This window comes from Sander lucioperca, chromosome 1, assembly GCF_008315115.2.
Source record: "Sander lucioperca isolate FBNREF2018 chromosome 1, SLUC_FBN_1.2, whole genome shotgun sequence".
NCBI lineage: Eukaryota > Metazoa > Chordata > Actinopteri > Perciformes > Percidae > Sander > Sander lucioperca.
In genome coordinates, this window is record NC_050173.1 from 16,655,338 (window position 1) to 16,682,313 (window position 26,976).

Sequence of the window (26,976 nt, forward strand, 5' to 3'; positions counted from 1 at the left end):
AGATTAATAACCTACAGTGCGTACTGCACTTACAGTACCATACATGCATATCATATCGCTGTCCTGTGAAAATCACACTGGATCTTCAGAACAGCTTTAGGAACAGTTAATAGTTCAGTTTATGTGATTAATTCAAAATCAAGAAATTTTGAAGATACGTGGTTTTCACTGGGTAGCGGCGTTATGCAGCATCTAGGCTGGGGTTCAAGCATCTATATGATCTGGAGCTTTATTTAAACATACAATTCATCCTGCAGCCTTGTGTTCATAGACCCCAAACATATAAAGTAATGTGGCTGGTTAAAATAACATGGTTCTCTGTAAAACATGCAGTGTAATTAGATCATACATCAGACATCAAACACCAAACCATCTTTATTCTAAGAGTGGCACTATGTCGACTTTATTTTCAGGCCTTATTACCATACAGCATCTATAGTACCATAGATAAAACCAAGAAATAAATAGTGTGTAATACTACTGTAGCACATTTAAAAAGGACACACAATAACATGATACAAATATCTGACACCATTACTTGATAGCCTTGGTATACTAAAAAGTCAGATGTAATAGTCCACACGCCAGTATCCATGCTCATGCAAGACAGTTGGTCCGCATGTCCTCTGTTTGCCTATAGCAAAATATAACATCAGGTCTCGTTGATTTGGCATATAACTATTATTATTCAGTCGTCGATTAGAGTTAACCCACGAGCTGTTTCCATAAACCTATACAACAGATAGCTATTGCTAACAACTACTGTTTCACTTGTTAAAATGTCTTAGTAGTATTTGCCACAGTTTAGAATAGGTTTGGCCTCATTTAAGCAGACATAAAATCTCAAGTAAATGTGCAGCACTGTTAGCATGAATCGCACAAAATTAAATAATGTTCCCCTATCCTGTAAATAAAAAAGTCCAGCAGCTTAACAGTAATAGTGGACACTTCCACGTTGACACAGAAAAATGTTTATGACAGTTTCCACACATTCCTTTTTCCCTGTTTGTCCAGTCCAAAACTGACTCCTTATGTCGAGCTGTCGTAGAAACGCCAACAGTTCTTTTTGTGTATGTGAATAGTTATTTTGCTTGGGAAGGAACATGTCACCTTGGACTCCAAAACCTGTTGAAACGGTGCAACACAAACAGAGTTGGCAGTCTGTTGACCGAAAAAGTCCTGCACTCGCCAGTGGCCTGTTAGTTTTAATGGTGGCACAGGTTCCTTTTGCTTCTAGCCGTCTAGAGGTTTTCCCAGGTACACCATGGTGACTTCAGTGTTGCCGTATACTGCAGAGACAGCTGGGAACAGGCAGGCTTTGGGCAGTCCACGAAACGCTATTCCAAGAAACTCAAAACCCCTCTCGAAGGCTAACGTCTTGTCATCCATGTCTAGAATCACTCTTATTCTCTCCCCGATCTGTGGACAAACGCAATTACACATGGCTAATACAAAAATGCCAAATAATCAATGTGACATTATGACTTTGCGTAAACATACACACCACTTTCTGAAGCCAAGTGGCGTGTTAACTGTACACATTTTGAGCTATCCGCGTGTATGTCTACGCCGTATACAGTGGATGGGTTGCAGACTGATCTCAATAAATGGCGTATGTATGACACGCCAATTCGTATGCCATTTTGGCATGTTATCAAGACGCATACTCGCTTTTCAGACGGTTGGGTTTAGGAAAACAATAACGGGGTTGGGTTTAGCAAAAGAAGAAAGCAACTGTTGGGTTTAGGAAACGTGACACGCGGGACCTGATCCCTGGTCTACTGGGTGAAAGTCCTGTGTTGTTTGACCCATCCCCCACCCCGACCAACCTCCCTATGCAGATTTTCGGGCTTTCATACTACTCGCTACGGAGTAAATTGACACGCAATCGCAAAGTAATGTAAGTCAATGGAGGCCAAATGGCGTTGATAAACACGCTAAAAAGCGATTATGTGTCTTGATAAAACACTGATAATGGCATACGAATTGGCGTGTCATACATACGGCACTTATTGAGATCAGTCTGAAATAATTACAACTTTTTTTTTAAAAAGACAACAGCAAACCTATATCTAAAATCGTATTAATTGGGCAACTCATTCCACACACAACATACAGCTCCTACCTGATATTTTGGTGCATTGTTACATTGGGGGAAATTTCCATTGACCTCCCCATTATGAAGCAGGTTGTTGTCAACCAGGTTCCAGCCCCAGCTCTGGTCATCGCTGCCCAGCAGGGCCACGTAGCCCTGGCACTGCATTGCGGCCCGCTTCGTGGCAAGGCCTATCACTGCCACGGTGCCAAGAGGGCCTTCCCACCAGATCTCCCAGGCGTGCCTCCCTTCCGAAAAGCCAATCTTGCCACGTGCGCCATCCGTGCTCTGGGCAATAGGGTTGCGGTGCAGGGTGAAGCCGTTCTTTTTCACGTAAACATTGCGGGAGCAGTCGTGGGAGCTCAGAGCATGTTGAAAAGCCTTGAGCTGTAGAGGACAATTGGACATGGAAAACTGTTTAGGCATGAAAGATCCCATTAAATTCTACATAATGGTGCAAAAATGTTAAAATAGCATATTTCATAACATATTTAGGAGGTGTTGGGTGCTACAGTTAAAAGGAAAAGCCCTCTAGAATTTGTTAGTGAACACTAAAGATCTAGGAAACGTATCCTATATATAGATGCTTGTATAAACAAAGCAAGACATGGTCATGGACTTTGGCTTTCTACCATGAAGGACAGAATGTGTTGCTCCAATCAGGGCTTCGGAGCTCAAAGCTTGTGTCTTTCAAAGGTCTTTCACAATTAGTTTTATATATAGTTTTTTTTTTTTTTTTTTTTATTGAGATAAATGAAACCATATATTCCAAAGAGACTACATGGAAGAGATAATTAGCAGAATTACTTCTGATACCATTTTTTGACTCAATTTTAATTTGGGATTTTGGCATTTTCAAGTGTAGCATGTAATCTACAGCTACATTAGTGGTACTCAAAATGAGGTCTAGAGACCTCCAATTTTTAGACAGTCCCATTCAGAGACTGTCTAAAAGTGTTTCAGAGTTATGCAATAATAAATAACACAACCTCACTCAAGGGCCCTGAAATAAAGTAAGGTTCCCTGACTTAATCTGAGCTAATGACAACAAAACAAGTCTGTTAAATCCTTACACCAAACCCCATTTACCGTAAGAATCTACCAATTTAATTCGAGTTTTCAGCAAACGTACACATTTATTTTGTAGCCTACAATATATTTTTTTTGACAGACTGGGTTTATGATTCACCAGGGTCTTCTGGTATACAATATTGTAGCTTATGGATTCATCGTGAAGACAGTTTGCCACATTATCAGTCACGTTACGTGAAGGTGTTTGCAGAGCAAAGGTAGCACTAAACAGGCCGATTTTTGAATCGAGTTCGTCATTAATCACGGCTCTTCCAACCCGAGATAGCTGTAGGCTGTATGGTATACTTACTTTCCCTCTGTAGGTAGGCAGGTTGCACAGGATGTCAGAACGCAAAGCTTCTTCGCTCAAAGACCGGCTGCAGAGGCTGCGCCACACCTCGCTGTTTTCATCCGCCAGGATATTGTTCCAATGCCAGCAGACCAATGCGCAACGCATCAAGTCGGACATCTCCAAATACGAGAAAACATGCTCCAAGACACGAGCTGGCAATCGCCCGGCCACCCCTGCACCTCCTCCGGCTGCAGCAGCGTAGGGAGAGCCGGCGGAGCTGCAACTGGCTGCCGCTGCTGCGCCCTGACAGGAGGAGCCTCCTCCTCCACCGGCCGCTCCAGACATTATACCCCTGTTCTTTACCGACGACACCAGTCGACCGAATAGTTTCACCTTACACCGTAGAATGATTCCTAATATAAGTTCAATATCAACATTTTACCTATAAAAATCACGTAGCCTATAGGTCGCACTAAAACCACAACAGTATGGACCCTACTCTTCCCAGTTCAATGGCTGAATAGAAACGATGCGTCAAGGTCCTTGAAGAGTAAATAGCCGACACTTACTGTATTGCTGTCAAATAAACATGGAAATTGATTTGTAGAAGTGTTATTAACATTAGGTGTTAAGCAAAGACCGTCTACATCCGCTAGACCCCTATTAATAAGTTGTCAGATAAAGGGAAGCTCTTGCCAAAATCAAATATATTTATAGCCTGCAAGGACCGTAGAGCAGCCATAATAATGAGCTCACAGAGAATTGAAACAAATGTTGCAGTGTTACAATATTTAACGTTACATTTTCGCGATGTCAAAGTGTAGCGACTGTGGCAAAAAAAAAAAACGTAAAGGAACACAGATAGCCTATTAAGTAAGAATATTGTTGCGATTAAATAATTTTATTTGACCTGTTAAGCTAGACTACGTCATTTTAGTTGGATTCATAATCGTATTAGATATCGTGCTTGTATTGAGGAAAATTTCGAGAGAAAAAAAATGCTTCAGTGGTAACGACGAAAAATACGCATTGCCAGAAGAAAATTGTTTACCTGAAAAAAACAGTGTCGCCTATTATTTTTGAAGACCACGTGACACTACACGGAAGTGACGCGTATGCTCAAAAGAGTTCAGCAAAGCATCTGGGAGCAAAACACCTAGCTTACATACATTTTACACCAGAAGACCAAAGGAGGAGACTAGCAGACGGTCAGAACAGTTAACAGTAAGTGTGTGTTGGTTATTATCTAGATAAGACGATGTGAGTGTGGTCTGAGATGTTGGGACAGGCGTCACTGCAGAACACAGCTGTCTGTCTGTCTACCTCCTGTGCTATGCGGCCTGTTGACAAGCTGCCCCCATCTGGCTGGCTTCTGTCCGGGGACAGTCCGTGGTTTTGCACGGTCAGACAGGTGAACAGCAGGTCAGTCCGTTCATCGGGACCAACCTGCAATGGCAAACATGCTTAGCTAACGGCGGGGTGTGCAGCTAAATGAGGCTTGTGAGCTAAGCTAGCTAATGATAACAAAGCCCCGCTACGTTCACCTTTCGAAATTCTTCTACTTAAAGGTTGCCATCTTTATTTTTGCAGTCAACATGCCTAACGTCACCTTAAAAATACGTTAACACCTCTTTATTATCAAGGCTTACTGAAACAAGCGTACATTTCAGACCACCAAGCACTTTGTAAAAAAAAAAAAAAAAAAATCATCATTGAGTTGCGTCACATTGGTTTGGTGGAAAAAAAAAAAAAGAGAAGCAATAGGCCTAGTAAATTCTTTAATAGTTAACATTTTGGACGTATTTTCAAAAGGCCTATGACATGATAAAGGCAGTCGGGTTATATTTTGCCCTATGATATCCGTAAAAAGTCAGACTATAAAATAGATTTGGCGTTTGTAGTAGGCCTACATAGGCCTATATGTAGCCTACTTACTTACAACTGCATAAGCTGCTAATCTATTCACTAGAAATAGTGGTGTCATTTTTTGTCTTCCGTTTTAGCATAACCTCACTATAAATTAAGTATTGAAGTATTGCGTTTCCTCCGCTATTTAAATTGTCCTTGAATCAGCAGACTCGTAAAGTGATGTAATGGTGCGTGGACCACCGCTAGAGGGCATCACAGAGAAATAGATGTAGGCTACCCAAGTATTTTTTCAACTAATGAGCATCATGTGGAGCAGAAGTCAAGGCTTCCTCTAATAATGGGATTTAGAAAGTTGTAAAACTGCGGCTGAATGAATTAGTGTATAAGATTGTGTTTTACCAGATGTTTAAAAAGGCGTGTGTGTTATAGTGATTGGCGAATGAAGCTTTGGGGCTTTCTATTTGTACCAAAAAAGATTTAAAGCTTGGGGGGCTTAAAAAAAAGCAAACGCAGTGACATCTGCTGGCTTGCAAAACGTCTAGCAGCCCTTTAAATAATACATCCATGTTCAAGACGGCCGAAGCACTATAACGCCTCTCTGATTTGAATAGTTTTAGTCTCATATGCACAGTAAAAGTTTAACAAACCTGAGTGATATTAAATGTGTAAGATATTTTTTTAGAAATGCTGCATTAAATGTAGACGGTATTGTGCAATATGTTTACATTAAATGAACAAATTCATCATTTGATATCAGGTGGGAATGTTCTCCTACTTATGATTATGTCTTTAGTGTACATCGCCAAGCTCTAACACAAAAACAGTGCATTTCACAGGAGTAAAACAAGCTTTGGTATCATCTGCCCCTCTATATGGGGGGTATATTTCAGCTTTTCTATACATTGTACATAGTACAACATTACTGTAAATACATTACAATGAAAGTTGAGCGGAAGAACACAAACAGTTTATGGGATGGAAGTGCTCATACTTAGTTAAGACACGGAGAGACATTAAAACAAAGTGGTGCAGAAATCTAGTACTGCACCATGTTAAATTATTCATTTTATGTAAACGGCTCCCACAAAATGTTGGAATTCCAGTTATGAGTATATGTGCGGACAACACTTAAAACATGCGTAACGTGTGTTACAAAGTGACGCATGTTTGTCTCTGAAGTAAAGGCTGGACTACAATAGAGCTGTTTGGAGCAGTTTGTGAACAATGTTTTCTGTTGGAGATGGTAAGTCCCTTTGGGGTGGACTTTGGGCTTTTTCACTTTGTAAATCTATAATGTGCACAAAAAGATATATAACACAATAAAGGAAAGCCAAAAAGCATAATATGAGCACTTTAAAAGATAAAGAAATCTATTGGGACTATGGCCTCTCTGTTCTCCCCAGATAATATCATATCCCTAACACAACATGTTTGTTTGCCTTTAACCAGTCTAGTTACTGAAATGTCAACGCTGATCAATGGTAAGTGTTGATGATGCATTAAATGCCAATATCCTTATATTCAGTCATTTGGGACTACTATCCATTAGCAGTGGCAGGGGAATGTCTACATTTCAGATGTACTGCTGTATAGTAAGATGCTTTTTTTCTGGTTGATGGTCAGTTGACTCATGAATCTGTGCTAGATTTAGCCAGATGATCTTTGCCTTCATTTTCTTTGTTTTGTTAATATGAATGCTCTGAAATTCACATGGTCTATGCTTCTTTCATTGCAGCATCTGTGAGTAGGCGTCCATTATGAATCCGGTTTACAGCCCTGGGCCAACAGGGGTCCCCTTTACCAATACTAAGGGTATAGGCTACCCAGGTAAAATCATGTGTTTGATGTGTAATCGTTTAAACAAATATCCAAACTGCAAAAACAATATCTGAAATATATATATGATATATGAAAATTATTGAATTTTTGTTCTCTGTTTGGTCATGGTAGCAGGATTCCCTGTTGGCTACGCACCAGCATACACTCAGAATATCTATGCAGGAGCGAACGCAGCCTTCCCCAGTGGTAAGAATGTTTCAGACTGAATGTGTTGGAACTGTGTATGGCATTAGCTAATGGAGATTTTACAAGTCAGTGCTGTAGCAAGGATTTCAACGCCTCTTCAGGTTGTGTGTAGGTCACTGTTTCAGCCTGCAGACCTTAAGATGATATTAAGATGCAGGTAGTAACCACCCGGTATGCAATACTCCTGCATATTTCTTCATCCACACCCACTAACTTAAAGTGTGTTCCTCCCACCCAGGCTATGCTCCAGGCACTCCTTTCAAAATGTCCTGCTCTCCCAACACTGGGACTGTCCCACCATACTCCTCCTCACCCAACCCCTACCATGCTGCTGTTTACCCGGTCAGGAGCACCTACCCCCAACAGAACCCCTATGCACAGGTCAGTGCATTTATGTTTTTGAAGAGTGCCAGATTTTGGCTCTTGGTTCTGGTGTTAAAGGGTTATCCAGATTGGCCTAAGAATGGCGCTATTATCAAAGGTCCAAATGTCAAACTTTGATGCCATGAGAGCTAATTGATATAGCTTAGGGCTCGGCAATATATCAATATTATATCTATGTGAGGCTAGATATCGTCTTAAATTTTGGACATCGTAATATTGCAATATGACAAGTGTTTGTCTTTTCCTGTTTTTTAAAGGGGACATTACAGTAAAGTGATGTGATTTTCTGAACTTACCAGACAGTTCTAGCTGTTCTATTATTTGCCTTTACCAACTTAGTCATTATATCTGCGTTACTGATGATTCTTTATAGAAAATCTCATTATGTTAATATTTTGTGAAGGCACCAATAGTCAACCCTACAATATCAATGTATTTGGTCAAAATGATTGTGAGATTTGATTTTCTCCATATTGCCCAGCTCTAATATAGCTGTTTTAATTTCTCTTCTATCAAGTATTACTTCATTTTAACAAAATCCTGTTGAGTTTACTATGTCGAACTGTAACATGTTGTTTGGTTCTTCTGTGATCCAGGCACTAATGCCTTCACAACAACAAGGCACTTACTACACACAGCCGCTGTATGCTGCACCGCCACATGTTATCCATCACACTACAGTGGTCCAGCCAAATGGGATGCCTGCAGCCATGTATGCCCCGCACATGCATCCTCAACGCCAAAACAGTGTCACCATGGGGATGGTAGCCGGCACTACCATGGCCATGTCAGCTGGTGAGCATCGGTTTCTAATTTCATGATTTATCAGTTTATCTGTATTTGATATAGATGCTTAATTTTACGTTCTACCTCCCTGTGTTGAAGGTTATAATTGTTTTTACACTCTCAGTAAATCTAGGCCCCATCCTTTGTTGTGAAAGTGCATATATTATATCCTACATTGTATCATACTTGAGCACTTATGTTCATTCTGTGGTCCCTTTTGCTTCTTAGGAACTTTGTTGACAACTCAATCACCAGCGCCTGTTGCCCCCCACCAAGTCACGATGCCCACATATCGGCATCCTGGCACACCCACCTACAGCTATGTGCCCCCACAGTGGTGAAGAGAGGGACGCGTAAGTATGATTTTTGTTTTTTCAGGCTGTATATCCATCTGATATGGGTTCAAGATGTTTGCATGCCATTGACATGAGTTTTATGTAAACATGACACCCTTCTTGCTTCATATTCTACTGTCTAAAATCTTTCCTTTAAAACACTCTCCGATTGAAGGTTTCTACATGTTGCCCTCTCTGCAGGACAGAAGATGGTAGATATGCATTCACACTCTACTCCAGTGTTTTTTGCTATCGGTGAAGACCTGCCCTGCCAGTGTCTGCAACCAGTTACTCTTCCAGCATAATGTGAATCTAAAACCCCATTTGGATAGGAGGGGGTGAAGAATAGGCCCATCCCCATGACCCCTCTCAATGGAATAAGGCTGCATTCCATGTCACACCCCAGCGCCAGCCACCTCTACAACATGCTGCATATCTCACATCAAACAGCAATGCCTCCATGCAAATTATTTTGTGAACTGTCATGCAGGTTTTTATAGCTTAAACTCTTAAGTGGTAAAAAGGGAGTTTGGGATAGTTTTTTTGTTGTTTCTTTTAATTTGGGGGATACATATGATGTTAAATGCATGTGTATATATAGATATATGAAGTAATGCTAGCGCAATATACCTGCTGTGACAGATGCAAAATCAACAAAAGGCACACATCCAAAGGAACTTAAAAAAAGAAAGGAAAAAAAAAAAAGTAATAATCTGCAATGCTGAATCACCAGTGACCATGTCTGACATGTGAAAGAAGAAAAGACAAGAAATGTTTATTCATGCAAAAACATACCTGCACAAACAAGTGCAGACCAAACTGTACTGTTTTTCACTGCTTTGTGTTTTGGTAGGTGGAGCTAGGTTTTTATTTCTCTCAGTGATGCAGTGTATGCATTTTGTCTTACCATTTTTGTATTTTAGGAAAGATGGGACTTTGAGTTTGTGCCTCTGACTGATGGCCATTCCAACACGTAATCACAGTGTATTATTTTTCCTGCTCTGTCAAACCTTTTAGAGAGAAAAAAAAAAAAAAAAAGTATCAACTTTTTCAAAAGTGTGAAGCAGCTTTTGTTTCCTGCTTTTTTTTTTTTGGGTGGTATAAATGTTAAAATGATTCACTTATTTTAGCCGGCAGCATTCTTGATGGGGAACGAGTGGAGGAGGTTGTTGGAGATCATTTGCACCCATTTCAAAGTTGAGAGCGTGGAGGAGTAGGAACAGTTTTGTGTGTGAGTATATGTGTGTGAATGAAAGAGGATTAAAATAGAAACTCATCAAAAATTATGCCATACTGTGCAAAATGCCTAAAATATTACACCTACATTTCACAATAACCAATTTGTTCGTAGGTAGGTCTGAAGCACTACATCATTAAATCACTGCTAACTGTGGACATGTTAGGGAAAACATATTGTTAAAACTCCATTTGTGAATAGCACTACTGAAAGAAGGCACTAATTAAAAAACAGTAAAGATATCTGACCTTTTACATTGCTCGCTGTTTTACCTCAAGGTTTAAGGCTAACCCACCAATATCACTGTTTCAGACATGCTTTTCTATGTTGCCTCAGTCACCTCCGTTACATAATCTGTTTTGTAAATGTTATTTTTGTGAATTTGGTTCTTGTTTTGTATTCTAAAGAAAGACCAAAAATAAAACCAATATAAGAATAATCTTTGTTTCCCCTAATGGTGTCATTGTATACTTCTTGGCCCTGAACATTAGTCTGGCAGATAGTTAAGAGCTTAGCGCCACAAAAGATTGGGCATTGAGGAAAATGTATTTTAACATGAGTAATTACACACCATTCTCAAACTGTGTCTATTAGCCAGACAGGTGAACCTGTAAAACGTAGACAACCGTAGAATGACAGCTAATGAATTCTTTTTGTTTAGTAACTTGTTTTTATAGCGTTTTCAATTGAACAAACAAGTGCAGAGCAGAAATAACGAGGGCCAGGATGATGTCAGCTAACATCAGAGATACATACACAGGTAGAGGTTATTGGAAATGGGGTTTGAGCATTAATGTAACGTTAAATTCCAATCAAAAAAACAAACTAAAGTGTCCATTTCCTCATCCAGTGTCTTTCACCTGGGTAAGCCAGAGTTCAGTTACACCAGAGCATTAGTGGTTTGAACTGAGCAGATACATAATAATCCCTCAGGTGTGGTAACGTTAATGCGAAGCTAATACATTCTTGATTGACAGCCATGCTCTCTACTGTGCGGTAAACGGCTATGACAGAACTATTTATAGTTGTAAATGGTAGTAGGTGTGAACCATGGATGTACTAACTCATAGATATACTAACCTACGGGAGAGGGCGTCGAAGACATATGAAGATTCCAGATTAGCGGAAGAAGAACACTTCCCAGCATGCAATTCGGCGCGCGAATTTGGATGTTGATGTTTTGGAGTTAGTTAGCTACATTGGGAGTACTGCAGCAACATGTTTGCCTAATAATATAATCCCCTTTAAACCTCTAACGTTACGTGTTTTTTGGACTCATTAGCGTAAGTCTTGTTCATTTTGAAAGGTGGCAGCCGTAGATGTAATTTAATTTAACATTATCTAACGACTGTTAAGGGCTTCTATGTCGTGTTTACGGTCAAACAAAGTGGTTAACAATAATGCCGTGTATGTTTACTTTAATAGTAACGTTAGAGAAATATAAAGAGAACTTTGTGTTTTTCTGCGTAACGTTAGTGTTTTGTATTTCAGTTACACAATATCTTAGTAGCGAGTGTCAAGTGTGAACTGTAGCGAGCCTCCGACTAACGTTAGACATGCATTTAACGCTAATGTTAGTTAGCTAGCTTAAAGTTACTACTATACACTGTTCTCCATATAGCTAACTGTTTATAATAACGTTATAAGAGGAGTAAAAAACTGGGGATACCGAGAACACAAGGAAGGAAAAGGGGTATAAAGGATATTGGCCAAAATTACAGAAATATTTTTCTTTCCAGGTAACGTTGGTGTTGGCAGGTTGTAGGGTATTAGGGCTGGCTGTGTTTTAGCAGTGAATGGAGGATGAGCAGCCCAGGACCAAGCAGCAGAACACCCAACCCAGCTGACCTTTTTGAAGATTTATGGAGGCAGCTCAGAGAGTGCCAGCAGAATGCACTTCAAGGTAACTGGCCCATGATGTATTGTATGTAGACATGAAGCGAATTTCTGAAGTCAGATACTAAAAAGAAATCTATTTTGTTTTTGTTTTTTGCATTATGTTTCACACTCTCCAACATTGCTTTTGTTGCTGTTTTTAGAACTGGAAGGAAAAGTGAGCAAGTTGAAAAAAGAGCGCTGTTTGTGAGTATACTGTGTCACTAACTTTGAAAAAATAATAATGATGATGATAACATACATATGTTTGTCCCTGGCTTTAAAAAAAATCATTTGCGAATGTTTGAGTGTTGTCTTGTCAACACTATTGACCTGTCATTGCATTTGTTTTCTACAGAGATGCTCAGAGACTTGAGGTGTTTTACAGTCGCACCCAGCAGCTAAAGGAGCAAAACAAAACCCTGCAGGATGCCATCAGTCTCTTGGAGGAAAGGTAACCACCCCCACAACAGGTTCACTTAGTTAAAAACAATATGTAACAAAGTCGAGCAACTTTTTTTTTTTTCACTGTTTCCAGACTCCGTGCAGGAGAGTGTGATCGATGTGCCATCTTAGAGGAGAGCCTAAAAAATAACCATGATCAGAATTTGTGCCTCATCGCCAAACTGAGTGAGTTTACTCATTATTCTGGTTATTAAGGATTCATGTGTTAGACTGACCTACCCGCCATATACCCAGAAGTCTGCTGTTGGTCAACCGATAGTGGGCAAAACATGAAAACTTCAGGAGATGTAAAGAAGTATCTTTAGGTGGAGTGAGCATGCAATATGGGTGGACTTTGAGGGCTCATGTCTCCTGAATGGTTGTTCATTCTTGTATGTACTCTTATATAGGTAGGGAACAAAACATTTGTTTAAATCGAAATGGGTGAGAAAGATTGATTTCTGACGGAATGCCCCTTTAGTAAATTGTTAATTAGGCCCTTAACTGGCCTTTTATTTTCAGCGTGTAGCATGTCAAGTTTTGTCACTCTCGGTTGGTCTACCATTTTGGTCCAGACTGAAATATTTCAGCAGCTATTGAATAGATTGCTATGAAATGATTAAGTAGACAATCAGGTTGCAGAGAGGATGAATCCTAATGACTTTGATGATCCTCTTGACTTTTCTTGTAGTGCCACCAGTAAGTTACATTTTCACTCATCCTGAGAAATAGCTTAACATATACTCGATGGATTGAATTTTGGAGAGCCGTTCATGTTACTCAGACAATGAGTCATAACAATGCTCCCTTAACTTTTCCTCTAGTGCCATCATCAAGTCAAAATGCCAACTTTTGTTTATGACCAAATACCTGTAAAACTATTGACATTCCCTTCAGCCTCAGCTGTACTTTGTTTGAAGTGCTAATTAGCAAATGTTATCTTAGCATGCTAGTGCCTAAACAGCCCCACAGATCTGCTAGCATGGCTGTAGACTCATGAACACACAGTCTTGTTTGCATATAACCAAGCCTTCATGAGAATCCATGGCATGTATTTTTAGGGTGTATTAGGGGAGTATATTGGCTATACCAGTGTACAATAAGATATGCCTACTGGCATGTTGACGTGCATAATGTTTTTGATTGTGATGCAGTGTGTGTGAAACACATTTTGTGTGTCGTTTGTTTCCCAGAGAATGAAAGAAACAGCCTCGAGGATGAAAACAGAAAACTACATGCTGAACTGCAGAAATTAAAGATGTCTCGGTAAGCTCTTTAGTGTGTTACAGTCATGTTTTGTCAACATATTCTCTTTGACATAGTAAAAAATGTTCAAATACACAGAATTTTCTATATTTTGGCAGCTGTTTTTCTGTAAAAGCTGCCCAAGCTAACTACAATGTACTGTGTGTTTTGGCTGCAAGACCGCAGTATTTATAGTAGTTTCACTTCTGCTTTGATTGCAAGTCAGGTTCATAGCTCCGGTTTAGTGAGGTTTTTAACTGGTGTTCTGTACAGGAATAAGCATTTACAGTAAAGTTTCAGTTCCCAGTTAAACATGGCAGGTGTTGTTTTTATCAGCTCAGAGTTCCAGCAGGCCTCTTCCCCGGAACAAGAAGAAGGCATCATCCCAGACTCACCGATTCTGCCAAGCTCGCTGCCTGTGGCAAACAAACTGAAGAAACAAAAGAATATCGACAAAATGAAGCGCGTTCGCTATGCAGAGATACCTCTACCACAGTCTAACAACTCACTCTTCAGAGGTTAGTCGGCTCCAAAGTAACTTTTTACCGCTTACCCACTGCTAATACCAGCTCTGCTCGACTCGTCTCGGCCGCGGTGCCCCGTCCTCCATTTTCCATTGCAGATTTAGTACCGCCTCATGCCTGAGGCGAGCGTGGCTGGTCGTCATAGCGATGCCGCAGGAAACTGCTGTGACCTAATGCGGCACACACACACACAGAACGTTGAAGGTGTGTTGTTTTTGACTCTCGGCAAGAAAAATTTTGTTTCAAAAGAAGCTGGAGGCAGCAAAAAAAAAAAAACCCCACCGCTGGCTAAACTATTTAAAAATGGCTGGTTTGTTCAGGACACCCCCGTCTGTCGCTAGCAAAGATGACGCAGGGATTAGTGACGATTCTCTCTGACCAATCAGTAGTCCGCAGGTTTTCACGTCACCTTTTGGTATCACCTCAGCTCGCTTGGAACCTCGACTGAGGTGATACTAAAAAAAGTACCTGTTAGCAGGTACCAGGGACTTTTTTTCGTAATGGAAAACCAAAAATGGCGAGTAGAGTCGAGACGAGTCGAGCAGGTACCATGTAATGGAAAAATGCCATTAGACTTTTTAATGGCCATTTTGGTTTTCTGAAGCACCTGTATGAAGACACCAAGTCTTATAACGTGTTATTTTGTTCTTTTTTTTTTTTTAAAGTTCTGGATAAGGAGCCTGTTGATGCTACAAAGAATTCTGACCGAGCACAAGTGCTTGTGCCCAACACATGTGAATTGGACACATCCCAAATCTCAAGTATTACTTCATCCACTGTACTCATCAATATTTTAGACTTAAGAAACATAAAAAAACAGAGAAACCTTATTTATTTCCTTCCATTAGAAACTGTCTTGTAACTTGAAGTTCTAGATGAGCACTGGGCAATATTTATCTACACAAACACACCCATCATATCAGCCTAATTCACACGGTGGGGCTGCGCAGAAAGAGGCGCGGCTGTAAATTCACCCCCATTCACCTCAGAGGACTGGTTACTGAAAACTCAAAAGTACAATTTAAACTGCCTCTTACATAGTAATCCATGTGATATGAAGCATCATAGATTGGCAGGGATGGTAGACATACTTTAAAAAAATAAATAAATCTTGTCTGACATAATTTCTGACATTTGAAGTTTTGAGACGATTGAACATTTTTGTGGATGGATCGCTATTGTGAGATGTGTAAAGGTGTTGTTGTTGTCTCGTCTCAGATGATGTGAAACTAAACCTGGAAGAAGCGATAGCAGAAACCTGTGGCCTTGAACTTATTGACAAGCCTCGCATGGTAGGTAGGCTTCATACTGGCGTAAAGTCTGTATCAAAGAGATTTTGCAGAAAATTCCCCAAGTGAACTGAATAATTATTAATTCAAAAATAATCTAAATTATAGATTATAATCTAAATAGATTAATACATCTAATTCAGCTCTTTGGATTGTGCCTGTAATTTTCTTTACTTGTTATATTTTTCTCAGAAAACGGAGACAACTGCAGGCCAGCAAAGTGGCTCCAAATCTTCCTGGAAGTATGGCGTTCGTTTAAAGTAAGGATCGCACCAGTTGGGACATATTCTTTCGCTGACTATCGTGACAGTATCATGTGTTGTGTGAACTAAGACTTTAGCAACTTTGGCTTGTCAAAAAAACAACTAAACACTGTGGCAGACACCCCCTCAACCCCCATGAAAGCAACCCATTTAGCGGTTTCCTCATTATGTATTGACTGACTTTTGTTCTTAAATCATGCAATCAAGCAAAAGAAGGAAAAAAAAAAAAAACATTTCCATAACACAACCATGTTTTTCCCTGCCTTAAGACCTTACCGCTCCTCCCCTTCATCCACGCTGCTCCCCAGCCCAGACTCGACCACAGAAAGGTCCCCATCACTTCTCCCAGGTGTCAAAAGGTTTGCCGAGGACGGCTCCATTAACAAAGCAAAACGGAAGAAGGAGGAAAGTGAGCCGTTGCAGGAGGAGGACAGACAAGGAATCCAGGAAGGGGTGGACAAACAGAAGGAAGGCAAACGCATACAACCTGAACTGATCAACCGAACGTCCACACCTTTAAGCAATCAAAGCTTCAACAAGGAGCTGCTGGACAGCAAGGTTAGAGATGTGTCCAACGTGTATGAATGATGACTTTCAGTAGTATTGTTAGACCAAATCTAGTGTCCTGGCTTCTAAATGACCATACTTTGACTCGCCTAGCCAATAATTCCTCCATATGGTTTTAAAATGTCGTCTGATTCTTTTAACATTTAACAGGTTCAGTCAGGACAAAATGGGACTTCCAACCAAAGGCCAAATGTGTCTTGTGTAAGTCCTGCTTTTAAGAAGCCAAATGTTAAAGGGGACGCAAACAAGGCCGGTGTTGGGAAGAAAGGAAACCCGCGGCAGGATCTGAATGCCTCGCATGAACAACATAAAGGGAAAAATGGTGAGTTTTCTGTCCTGTTGCTGGCAGAGTGTGTTTGTGTCCGACGGGCCTTTGCAATGCACATCATTTTCTTTTGTTCCGATTGTAGGCTGAATGTTGTACAATTTCAAGTATTTCTGTATAATAAGTTGAATTGAATGTGACTGTCCCAGCTGAAAGGAGGCACAAAGTGGAGCCCATGTGGAGCATTGACCCTGCGCTCGCCCTGTCCATGTATGACAGTGAGTGGAGAGGAGACGAGGTACAGTCCCTTGTTGTAGCAGTCAAGCTATATTGTGCTGAACTGAAATGCATTATACATTTAGAAAAGACCTTTTGTGGCTTTACTGTATGCCACAAGTGTTCATTCAACTTGATCATTTTTCATTTTTTTCACTACCTGTGACCTGTTTCAGATTGCTACGATTTTCTGTGATTGATACGTCGTGATGTTTTTTGTTTACTTATCGGAAATCTATGGACATGTTTATCTGGTTAAATTGGATAGATGGTGTCTCACCAGGCTAATGATCTGTACCTCTGTTCATATTTTAGAAAAAGGAGGACGAAGATGAATGTCCTGGAGAATCGGTAGATACCGACTGCACTTGGGTCAGTCACAGCTTACTCCAGTGTCGGGGAGAAAATGCCCGGGACAGAAGGGAGTGTGTGTCTGGTGAATATATAAACCTCAACTTTTAAGAATAAATTCCTTACTGAAATGTTTTGATTGGCACTGAGGTTATACACATGCTGATCGGTCTTATCTGTCTGCTTTTCTAGGACTGGGCGAGAAGACAACTGACAGTTTGGATATGATGTTTGACACAACAGCTAACGGGGAGTACAGGTCTTACAACAATTCACACTTGGGCCAAAGCCAGCCTTGTGGTGATGAGGATGATGAAGATGAAGAAGAAGAAGAAGAAGAGGGCGATGGTAGGCTTTAAGATGTAGAGGAACTGTGTTTGTCATCATGTAATTTGACCAGTATTTCTGTGACAGCGGATGTTAGTAAAGTAAGTCTTTGTTTTAATCTTCTAGATCAACAAGATCCTCATGAAAACACTATGAGCCAAATGAAGAGGCGCAAAGCACAGTAAGAAACAGTCCTATCAGTCATACAGTCAGTAGGTTATGGTTGATATTTTTTTTTGGGGGGGGATCAAATGTCTTTTGGGGTATTTTATGCAACAAAAAAAATGTGCAGACAGATAAATACAAAGATTGATTCCAGTCTCACAGACATTTTCCCACAATCTCTTTGGATTAGACGTCCAACATTTGCACACGTGACTGTGGTTCGCAAGAAAGACGAGAGAAGAAAACTGAAGGGCACTACCTGCAAGGAATGTGACGTGGTAAGTATTTTGATCCTACCCTGACACGTTTTAACACAGATCCTATGTTAAGGATGTGTATTTCGTTATTATACAGTATTACGCCCATCTACCAGAGGAGGAAAAGCAGAAAAAGCTGTCTGCCTGCTCGCGGCACCGATTTCTGTATATTCCTCCCTGTACTCCTGAAAACTTCTGGGAAGTAGGATTCCCATCAACTCAAACATGCATTGAAAGAGGTAATTCAACGATTTTTGCTTCGCAGTTACACCCTCCATTTAACAGTTACTGGTAAAGCATTAGCGGACCATTTGAACACATTTCCCTGCAGGGATCAATAAACTGTCATTCTTACAATGTCTTAATTGTTACAGCATCCTGTAATGATGTAAAATGCATGAAAAATACATACAGATACTGAGACATCCTTCCCTTGTAGGTTATATCAAAGAAGAGAAAAATCCCCAGGCACGTACTCGGAGAAGACAACCATTCAATGCTTTATTCTCCCCGAAGCAAAACCAGCAGGAGAGCTAAAAAATACTTGAATTGGTCCATTCACAGAAAAGAATTACAGTATATAAAGAGAAGGCCTGTCGCACAATGAAGCTCTGTATTATACTGTGACCTTATTAGGAATGTTGACCCTTTGTCATCTTTTATTCAGTTTTAAGTGCATAATGTCAATGTGCTGACTGTATGTATATACTGTTTGACTGGTTTAGTTAAGACTTTTCTAGATAGTGAGTATGCTTGGGCTACGTTTGGGTAAATAAAAATGACTATGACTCCATGACTACGGAGTGATGTAAGTGACCCAAGTTATTTCATCAACAAGAAATCTACTTTCCTTTTACCTCGTCAAATGCTGCAGCTCTTCAATTAATGTGATTTAAACTGGATCACGAGTGTCACTGTTTGCTATATTACTAAGAGCGCACAGCAAGCACAATATGTACACAAAGATCATTTTATTTGGTCGGCAGATTGTCAGCGCATAGATGAGAAATTACAAAAATGAAGTGCAAAAAAATAAAATACATTTTCTAGAAAAAAATAATCTCTTTTTGGACTGCTAGTTGTGGGTTAATCCGGAGAGCTGCAATTTCCTCATCACAACTGAGAGTCTCTGTGAGAATACACCAGCAGGGCTTCTCCAACATGACTAATGACAACACTGTAACCAAATGAATCGTAGAAATCATTATTAGTTTGATAATAACCCATCCATACATTTCAGTACCTAAAATAGGCATGGGATGTGCTTACCAAATAAGAGATGGAGTATTAATGTCCATGTAGAAAATAAACGGAGAGAGGGACATGGCAGTAATCTGGAAGGAAAGAGTTACAAAATAATCTGTACTTGTTAGGCAGTTAGGTCAAACCAATTTCACCAATTAGAATTTTACTTTTGATTGTGTGAATCATTATGCTGTGTTGGATATGAGTTTCTGTAAGTTTTCGGTTTCTGTACAACTTCAACTATAAAATACTATTACACCTGGAAAAAAAGTTAATATATAATGTATAATCACCTTAGACAAAAAAATCCAGACCCCAAAGTGCTCGAGGGACAATCCACTTTTTAGTTTGACTGTGACCAGCAGCAACAAAAAACCCAGCAGTGCACTGTGAAATCAGACCGAGGTGAGGTATATCACGCTGAAAACATACGATAAAATACAAAAATAAATTTGTTCCCTAATTAGAAATAACTATCATTTGAAAAGAAGTGTCACGGATTCCATGCTTGTGGAATTTCTTAACACAAATGAAAACTGTTTAAAGTACTCTGTAGACTTTATACTAAAACGTTAACAGGACTTTGTAACACAGATCTACGTACTTATAACCATGGATCTGTAGGCCTCTACATGTTATAAATAGTTGACTTTTCATGTTGGGAAGAGCACTTTTCTGATCCCACAAGCTTACACCGACAGTCTGGGCTTTGTGTCAAATGACAAATGGCACCTAAAGCATGTTCTATTTTGACATGGCATGGTGTATTATACAATGTCAAAATAGAACATGCTTACAACTACGTAACTATTTAGGTAGATCTATTCAATTTTTTGAGACGTTACAGAAAAAACTACAAAGTGTCCGTGGACCGAAAGGTCTCACCTGGCACAGCAACCACAGTGAAATGTGTGGGACTGAAGGGAGGGGAACTCCATGGCACCCATGAGGTCGCCTGTAGAGGGACAAAGATCTGTTTGCGAAGGTACAAATGTAGATATCGTATTCTTTAAACCTTTGCCATGGGATGACAGTTACAACACAGCAGACCATGCTCTGTGTAATGTAATACAATAATAACTAGGGTTGGGTATCGTTTGGATTTTTACGATTCCGATGCCGAACCGGTACTTTTAAAATGTTTCCAATTCCTAAACCGATTCTTGTTAAGTGTAATATGTTTACTAGTGATCACGTGCAGTGAATGGTTAATATGCTTTTATGTGCGTTTTGGTGAGCCCGGGGGAGAATTATGGCATTTTAAAAGTAGCCTACATTTACTGTAGCTAGCTAACGGTAGACTACAGAGAAAGTGTGATATTTTTCCGTCTGTTTCGGAGCGACGGAGGGAAAATATTTCAGTCGACATACTAAGTGGAACCGAAATGAGGATCTGAAATTTGCTTTCTAATCCGGTCCGATTCCTACCGGTTGCGTAGGAACCGGTTCCATAGTGGAACCGGGTTTCGGTACCCAACCCTACTAATAACACAACAATTCTAGGAACAAAATCTACATTGGGTTGTGCAACTTTCATCTTAGGGTTCACCAGCAGTAGAAATATGCCACTTCTGCTCAGGGTCATTCCTACCTGTTGGGTGAGCTGCAATGGCCAGCAGCAGTACACTGTTATGTAAAGGCAGGGAAAGCTGAAATTAGTCACTGAGAATTATACCTGAAGCTGCACTCTTATGATAGATCTTAATGTAACAAAAACACGAGTCCTGATGTATCACTACAACCTTTCTGGATGCACAAGCAAATAACTTCACCTTATACAATCACTTTATTGAAAGAGGTTATACATATTTAAGTTTACTTAAAATGTTGTAAGCTTATATGTAGTTGGAAATTCTGGCATATTAACTTGTAAAGGCCCTTTAAGTCCACTTCTAACTTAAAGGGTAACTACTGTTTTTTTTCAACCTGGACCCTATTTCCCTGTGTTTTTGTGACTGATGGGAATAACAATCTTTGACATTGGTCCAGTATTAAGCGAGATGGCTGCAATCATGCAGCTTATATTTGCCATTGACAGGTTCAGATTAATATAAGTGTCTGACAACATTATGGAAAGGATTTCTAAGGAGGTTGACCTTTCTGTTAAAGAGTAAGATCCTTCTTTTAAACATATTAAACATCTGCGAAATTGCGTTCCCTAAAGCCCCCGGACTCTAAATAAGTAAATAAACAGTAATTTTAGCATTGTAAAATACATTTCATTCAAAGTCGACAGAAACAAAATAAAACTATGAAAAGCCGTTTTGGGTCATCTTTCCACTTTTCCAACCATCACAACTCTAGTTTTGGTTGAAATAAACACACAGTTTACTGATTTACATGTGAAAATATGTTGGCTCTATACATGCTAAAAGTATTGTTTTTTTTTAATAGAGTCTGGTGGGTTTAGCGCTAGCGAAGGTCTTAAAGAGGTTTTAAAAAGGCCTATCTCTGTAGGGATAATACATAATGTTGTCAGGCACTTTGACAAAAAATTTCTGTGGCTGCCTGGACCAGTTTCAAAGATATTGTTCCCATCAGTCACTTACACACAAAAACACAGGAAAATAGGGTCCAGGTTGAAAAAAACGGTAGTTACCCTTTAAATGATTGGCTCTTCCTCCAGCCTTTCTGTTGCTGAATTTTCATGAGTCCAGGGAAGGCAATAAACATGAACAGACTGCATGTTTCATCAAATTGTTTTGAGATGACAGTTTTGAGTAAGCTATCGAATAAGAAAACATTGTTTTCAAAAGATTTGAGTTTAGGTCATTTAAGACCTTATAAAACCTTCCATCCTTGACTTATGTATCCGATCCAGTTATTTAAAATGATGTATTCTTACCTGAACAAGTAGTTGATGCACTGTTGTTCAAGGTCACTACAATGAAAACATCCCAAAAATAGTGACTTCAGTGAGCTGTTTTTAAGTGTGAAGCTTGGATAAAGTACAGTATTTCTTGATTTGGTTCCATCAGCAGTGTTTTAAAGGTCCCATATCATGCTCATTTTCAGATTCATATTTGTATTTTGGATTTCAACTATGACATGTTTACATGCTTGAATGTACAAAAAACATTATTTTTCTCATACTGTCTGTCTGACTTTACCTGTCTGAAATGCTCCGCTTTAGTGCCTCTCTTTAAGCCCCCCTCCCAAAAAAAGCCAAGTCTGCTCTGATTGGTCAGTGTTTCTGGGTCTTCTGCATCTGCACTTTGAGTCTGCAACCTCACTGCAGCCGGGGAATGACTGTAACGGCACTGTAGTGGCACTTTCTACCTATATATAGTTGTCACATCACAATCGTATGGAAGTCATATAGGCTGTGTGCATTTCTCTGTGGATTGAGCCTTTCGATAATTTCACAGCATTGAGACAGCACCTTGACCTGCTTTATAATTAAAAAAAAGACATGGAAATCTCACCTTTTACAATATGGGACCTTTAACAAATTTAAGCTGAAAAATGGCACTTTGTGTTTGATAAGAAACACAAATAAACACTTTCAAGCAAAGTGTTTATATGTTTTCTACTATTATGCATTGTTGTGCTTCTACTTACCTCAAATTACTTGATTTGTAGTGAACTTGAAACACTCTGTATGCACCTGAAAGATGACATAATATTCTTACAACTCAGCCTCTTCTGATTATTATGATTCTTTGTTATCTGTGGAGTCCCTCAAGGCTCAACCCTTGGCCTGCTGTTCTTCTCTTTATGCAACTCCTGAGCTATTACAGTTAATAGTGTAGCATCTCTGTATATTCTTAGACTTACCAACACAGAGCAGATGACCAACAGCCCAAAGGTAACCACTGTAGTCAAACTGCAAAAAAAAAGAAACACTTGTATTCCTTCTCCCAAGTAAAAATGATAGTGTTGCAATAAGAAATCCACCATTTGATTATATAATGAATTATTACCTGAGGATCATGGAGGGGGAGGTTGATGGCTGAGAGCAGCATTAAGCATATGCTACAAGAAGAAAAAGCACATTTAAAGATGCAGTCCTGTAAAAGGGAATATTTATTATGTTGCTTTTATTTATTAATATTGCTGATCCAGAACCAGAAAAGTGCTTTACAGGTATGGCAAAAATGCATTCCATCTTGATACAACTTACTGGGAAAAGCACAAACCTGATTAATTTCAGCCATTGTGTCTTCTGTCGATAAAAGCACATTTTACAGAGTGAGATATATCATAGTGGTGGTTAAAGCTTGTACAATATAAAGTTAGTGGCCGAGGTCATAAAGCAGTGATAGCTCTGCATTTTTGTGCTTCAGGTTCACCCATTTCCTTCCCACCAATAAGTAAAGGGGGTTAAAAGGGAGTGTACAGCACATCATTGTATATATTCACACAGAACAGGCAGTGCAGGCACTTACCTCTCTATGGACAACCTTCAAGATTATGTAACTAACAACATGGGAGGAATTCTGAAGAGTGAAGAAAATAGGAATGTCCTGGACAGAGAAAAAGAAAAGGATTTCAGATATATCCCACCTACAGTATATGCCGAGCCAGGCAACAATCTACTAGATTATGAGTGTAAATGATAAGACACTGCATCTAAGCGTGGCAGGTTAACGTGACGTACTATGCGTGATAAAGCCCTGGAACCCGCATATATGTTTCCCACAAACAGGAGGGAGCCTGGAAGCCAGGAAAGAGCTGCTGATCTGTAACACATCATGTCAACATATCAAGTTCTTAATAATACATGTGCTTATCGGCAGCCACTGAAAACACTCAAGTATAAATCCTACAATAGTATTTTTAAAAAAAAAGTACCTGGTGATGCGGCTCATTTCCACCCATCCAAACTTCCCAGAGAGTAGAAGCAGGACAGCCCCAATAAATGTTTGCCATCTGGAAATGTGCATTTTTTTCACGTTAGTGAACCAACACAACAGGTTTTCGGGTATGAAGTTTATTTTTCATCATTCATTCATAAGGTTCACACAAGAGGTCATCTAAATCAAGATGCAGATTTAACTTCTTTGAGCATTTTTAATTACACATTTAGTAGAGCGGGGTTATAATAATCGATTCTCCAATTAAAATCGACATTTGTTTGAGTGATCTGATGTTTAATAAAATCCCCAAATCGATCTCGGGAAATCATTGGCGATACCCAGCCATAACATTTAGATTTATAAACTGCACATGCATTTCTCTCAAAAAACATTTTACATTTTAAGGCCATTATTCTAATATTCTAATATTGAATTCACATTATTTAACTTTTGTTTTAAGTGCTTAGTGCACACATCTTGTAATGACAATGAAAGGACATAACATGAAGAGTTTCCACATGAAGTATTTACCTTTAGCTACTCACCCTTGAAATAAGGTTGGATAGGTGAATTTTAACACTGACAGGACAAACTGAAAAAAACAACAACCAAAAAACCCCCGATATAATTCATGTCATGGGCTTTATCATAAGCAAAGCAGTGTGGTAACCAACTTATCATTCTGACACTAGGAGATGCTCTATCACTGGCACCAAACCCCTTTTAACATTTTGCCAATTCAGTGTGTCCATGAGTATCTGCAAAGGTCTGTAAACACAACTCTGAATATCTTATCGTTGGTGGAATTCACTCTTCCGTTCGGCATACGTACATCCAACATTTCATTTTCTTTTTACAACTTTTTAATGTCCTGCAACGGTTTTCTATCAATAATAATTTAGAAGTTGTTAGTATTATTATTATTATTATTAGTAGTAGTATTAGTAGTAGTAGTAGTAGTAGTAGTAGTAGTTGTTAGTTAATAGTTGCTTTGGGCCACGTTCATGCCTGATACGTCACAGCAATTCGAGAAGGGTCTTAAATCTTGTTTACTTCATGATTATTGTTGATGATACGGGTTATATTGTAATTTTCACAGGAATTAGTCACGTTGTGTACACGGTTAAATGTACAAGAATTTAGTTGGAACCTTGTTGTCGATTGCTTCGCTTGTATGCTGCAAAATAATTAAAAAAAAGAGTGTGCTGGTTATAAATGAAAACGCTGGATAAAAGTCATATAACGTTAGTATTTTTTTTTTTACTCGACTGAGAAATTATGTAGCTAGTTTTTACTTGAAGTTAACGCAAAAACCACATCCTCTCACACTCACCTTATTCGTGAAATATGATACAACGAAAACGATGCTAAAAGCGAGACCAGTGATGTGTCTTTTCCACTGCATGTTGACCCGCCGACACACTGCAGCAGGGACATGATTCCTACCAGAAAATAATACTAAATGTAATACATGTCGCCTGTTTCAAACTAAAGACATTTCAAGATCGGAAACTTCCCTCACTGTCTGTCCCTGATGACACGTCAAGACGTGAGACAAAGATCGTCTATGTCTGGGGGTGAGTATTAACTGACCCAAATGTGCTTCACGCAGCTTTTCTCATTTTCTGCAGGACATTGATTCTGGTATGTATGAAAACGAATATGCCAATGTTTGTGATGTGTCGGTAATCTACAATTGGAAAGTATGGAATGTATACGAAATAATAACAGAGCAAGTCTACTAATATCAAATAGTTTGGGGGTTTTACATGTACCCTGTATTTTATACAGTGTATGCATGATGTAGCTACCCCAGGATCTGTAGTAGATTAATCTAATCTAAAAGTAGATTGACAGAAAATTCGTCGCCAGCTAGTTTGATCATCAATTCACTGTTTGAGTATTTTTTCATGCAAATATGCAAAAACATGCAAGAACATTTTCACATGTTCTCAAATGTGAGGATTTATTCTAAATATATATATATATATATATAAATGTCAATTTTAATATAACAAGAAAAACTAGAGAATGCAATTTCTGAAGAAATTGCGGTGTGAATGCTGTGTGTTGAAACGCTGACGCTAAACTGCCTTCAGCATTCACACCAATAATGATCAACTTTATTTGCACAACACTTTTTTATACACAAAATGCAGCTCAAAGTGATTTAAAATGCAAAATATAGAGCAGACAAGTCAAAGTATTAAAACACATTTTAAAAGAGGAAGAAAGTAAAATATCAAACTGTTTAAAACAGTTTTAAAAATAGAAAAAAGAACTAAAGTAAATCCATTATAATGAATATGCATAGTTTATTTGGGGTTTGAACTGTTGGCTGGACAAAAACAAGTTATTGTAAAAACCTGGACTCTGGGAAATTGTTTTAAAAAAAAATATTTTCCACTCTTTTCTGACTTATAGAAGAAACAAGCAATCGAAAAGAAAAACTATTCATCAGATAAATCCTTAATGGTAATATTCATTAGTTGCAGCCCTAAGTCAGAAAGACAAACTCTTGCTTAAAGAGAGTAAAATAAATAAATTAAAAAAAAAATATTTGTCATATATATATATATATATATATATATATATATATATATATATATATATATATGTATATATATATATATATATATATATATATATGACAAATCAGGCTCCTGCTGCATTGATTTTGACCATTCTGTCCCATATTAGTCCCCAAACTTTCCAGAAGTGCAATGCTTAATCAGTTGAGTGCCCCTAACAACACATTATTCAACATAATTCAGCATAATTTTGAACTAAAAATTGTGTCCCTCAAAAAACAAACAAATAAGAAACATAAAAACACATAAAAGATGAATAAATAAGTATAAATAAGTGAATACATTGTATGGGGAAAAATGGGCACATTTGGCTTAAAACATCTACCATGTCCTATAGTAGAAAATATATCTGGGTTTTTAGATTGAGTTATTTATAGTCAGTATATATATATATATATA

The 26,976-nt window shown here is 38.9% G+C and overlaps 4 protein-coding genes across 11 annotated transcripts; 2 read left to right on the forward strand and 2 right to left on the reverse strand.

The window, feature by feature from the left end:
• Window positions 1–357: 357 nt before the first annotated feature.
• fbxo45 (F-box protein 45) lies at window positions 358–4,401 on the reverse strand. The gene is made up of 3 exons (XM_031294638.2): window positions 3,477–4,401; window positions 2,126–2,482; window positions 358–1,419 (listed from the first exon to the last, which is right to left on the reverse strand). Exons 1-3 carry the CDS (start codon window positions 3,801–3,803, stop codon window positions 1,234–1,236), a joined length of 870 nt encoding a protein of 289 aa, XP_031150498.1. The 5' UTR covers window positions 3,804–4,401; the 3' UTR covers window positions 358–1,233.
• A 139-nt stretch (window positions 4,402–4,540) lies between these two features.
• Window positions 4,541–9,871, forward strand: fam168b (family with sequence similarity 168 member B). Of its 4 annotated transcripts, none has more exons than XM_031294639.2 (7): window positions 4,541–4,682; window positions 7,063–7,154; window positions 7,278–7,352; window positions 7,591–7,733; window positions 8,333–8,531; window positions 8,751–8,875; window positions 9,059–9,871. In XM_031294639.2, exons 2-6 carry the CDS (start codon window positions 7,085–7,087, stop codon window positions 8,861–8,863), a joined length of 600 nt encoding a protein of 199 aa, XP_031150499.1. In that variant the 5' UTR covers window positions 4,541–4,682; window positions 7,063–7,084; the 3' UTR covers window positions 8,864–8,875; window positions 9,059–9,871. The 4 variants fall into 4 exon arrangements, with proteins under 4 accessions (XP_031150499.1, XP_031150502.1, XP_031150501.1 ...); XM_031294642.2 differs by having other exon boundaries at window positions 7,281–7,352; XM_031294641.2 differs by lacking the exon at window positions 4,541–4,682 and adding an exon at window positions 4,731–4,880.
• Window positions 9,872–11,219: 1,348 nt separating this feature from the next.
• On the forward strand, window positions 11,220–18,758 carry rbbp8 (retinoblastoma binding protein 8). 3 transcript variants are annotated; one of them, XM_031294633.2, is made up of 19 exons: window positions 11,220–11,294; window positions 11,834–11,997; window positions 12,134–12,176; window positions 12,328–12,423; window positions 12,508–12,599; window positions 13,607–13,679; window positions 13,995–14,176; window positions 14,848–14,943; window positions 15,401–15,474; window positions 15,664–15,731; window positions 16,004–16,292; window positions 16,452–16,623; window positions 16,776–16,864; window positions 17,158–17,278; window positions 17,386–17,541; window positions 17,647–17,701; window positions 17,876–17,963; window positions 18,040–18,181; window positions 18,382–18,758. In XM_031294633.2, exons 2-19 carry the CDS (start codon window positions 11,898–11,900, stop codon window positions 18,477–18,479), a joined length of 2,034 nt encoding a protein of 677 aa, XP_031150493.1. In that variant the 5' UTR covers window positions 11,220–11,294; window positions 11,834–11,897; the 3' UTR covers window positions 18,480–18,758. The 3 variants fall into 3 exon arrangements, with proteins under 3 accessions (XP_031150493.1, XP_031150492.1, XP_031150494.1); XM_031294632.2 differs by having other exon boundaries at window positions 11,251–11,377; XM_031294634.2 differs by having other exon boundaries at window positions 11,252–11,377; window positions 15,404–15,474.
• A 136-nt stretch (window positions 18,759–18,894) lies between these two features.
• On the reverse strand, window positions 18,895–25,553 carry LOC116046314 (transmembrane protein 241). Of its 3 annotated transcripts, XM_031294635.2 has the most exons (15): window positions 25,320–25,553; window positions 24,532–24,578; window positions 23,982–24,059; window positions 23,788–23,869; window positions 23,576–23,653; window positions 23,327–23,352; window positions 23,111–23,162; window positions 22,965–23,013; window positions 22,749–22,794; window positions 22,033–22,068; window positions 20,779–20,813; window positions 20,073–20,142; window positions 19,481–19,574; window positions 19,212–19,276; window positions 18,895–19,119 (listed from the first exon to the last, which is right to left on the reverse strand). In XM_031294635.2, exons 1-15 carry the CDS (start codon window positions 25,389–25,391, stop codon window positions 19,056–19,058), a joined length of 894 nt encoding a protein of 297 aa, XP_031150495.1. In that variant the 5' UTR covers window positions 25,392–25,553; the 3' UTR covers window positions 18,895–19,055. The 3 variants fall into 3 exon arrangements, with proteins under 3 accessions (XP_031150495.1, XP_031150497.1, XP_031150496.1); XM_031294637.2 differs by lacking the exon at window positions 19,212–19,276 and having other exon boundaries at window positions 18,895–19,107; XM_031294636.2 differs by lacking the exon at window positions 24,532–24,578 and having other exon boundaries at window positions 25,320–25,551.
• Window positions 25,554–26,976: the final 1,423 nt, after the last annotated feature.

Bases quoted from the DNA above. Each gene is read 5' to 3' on its own strand.
- LOC116046314 (XM_031294635.2), bottom strand. From the start codon at position 25,391: ATGCAGTGGAAAAGACACATCACTGGTCTCGCTTTTAGCATCGTTTTC. The intron at 23,353-23,575 runs GTAAGTGCCTGC...TTTTATCGACAG, and splicing joins TGAAGGTTGTCCATAGAGAG to AAGACACAATGGCTGAAATT. The intron at 23,163-23,326 runs GTTTGTGCTTTT...TTCTTCTTGTAG, and splicing joins CAATGGCTGAAATTAATCAG to CATATGCTTAATGCTGCTCT.
- fam168b (XM_031294639.2), top strand. From the start codon at position 7,085: ATGAATCCGGTTTACAGCCCTGGGCCAACAGGGGTCCCCTTTACCAAT. The intron at 7,155-7,277 runs GTAAAATCATGT...TGGTCATGGTAG, and splicing joins TAAGGGTATAGGCTACCCAG to CAGGATTCCCTGTTGGCTAC. The intron at 7,734-8,332 runs GTCAGTGCATTT...TCTGTGATCCAG, and splicing joins AACAGAACCCCTATGCACAG to GCACTAATGCCTTCACAACA.
- fbxo45 (XM_031294638.2), bottom strand. From the start codon at position 3,803: ATGTCTGGAGCGGCCGGTGGAGGAGGAGGCTCCTCCTGTCAGGGCGCA. The intron at 2,483-3,476 runs GTAAGTATACCA...TGTCCTCTACAG, and splicing joins TGCCTACCTACAGAGGGAAA to CTCAAGGCTTTTCAACATGC. The intron at 1,420-2,125 runs GTAGGAGCTGTA...GTTTGTCCACAG, and splicing joins ACAATGCACCAAAATATCAG to ATCGGGGAGAGAATAAGAGT.
- rbbp8 (XM_031294633.2), top strand. From the start codon at position 11,898: ATGAGCAGCCCAGGACCAAGCAGCAGAACACCCAACCCAGCTGACCTT. The intron at 15,475-15,663 runs GTAGGTAGGCTT...TATTTTTCTCAG, and splicing joins TTATTGACAAGCCTCGCATG to AAAACGGAGACAACTGCAGG. The intron at 18,182-18,381 runs GTAATTCAACGA...CTTCCCTTGTAG, and splicing joins TCAAACATGCATTGAAAGAG to GTTATATCAAAGAAGAGAAA.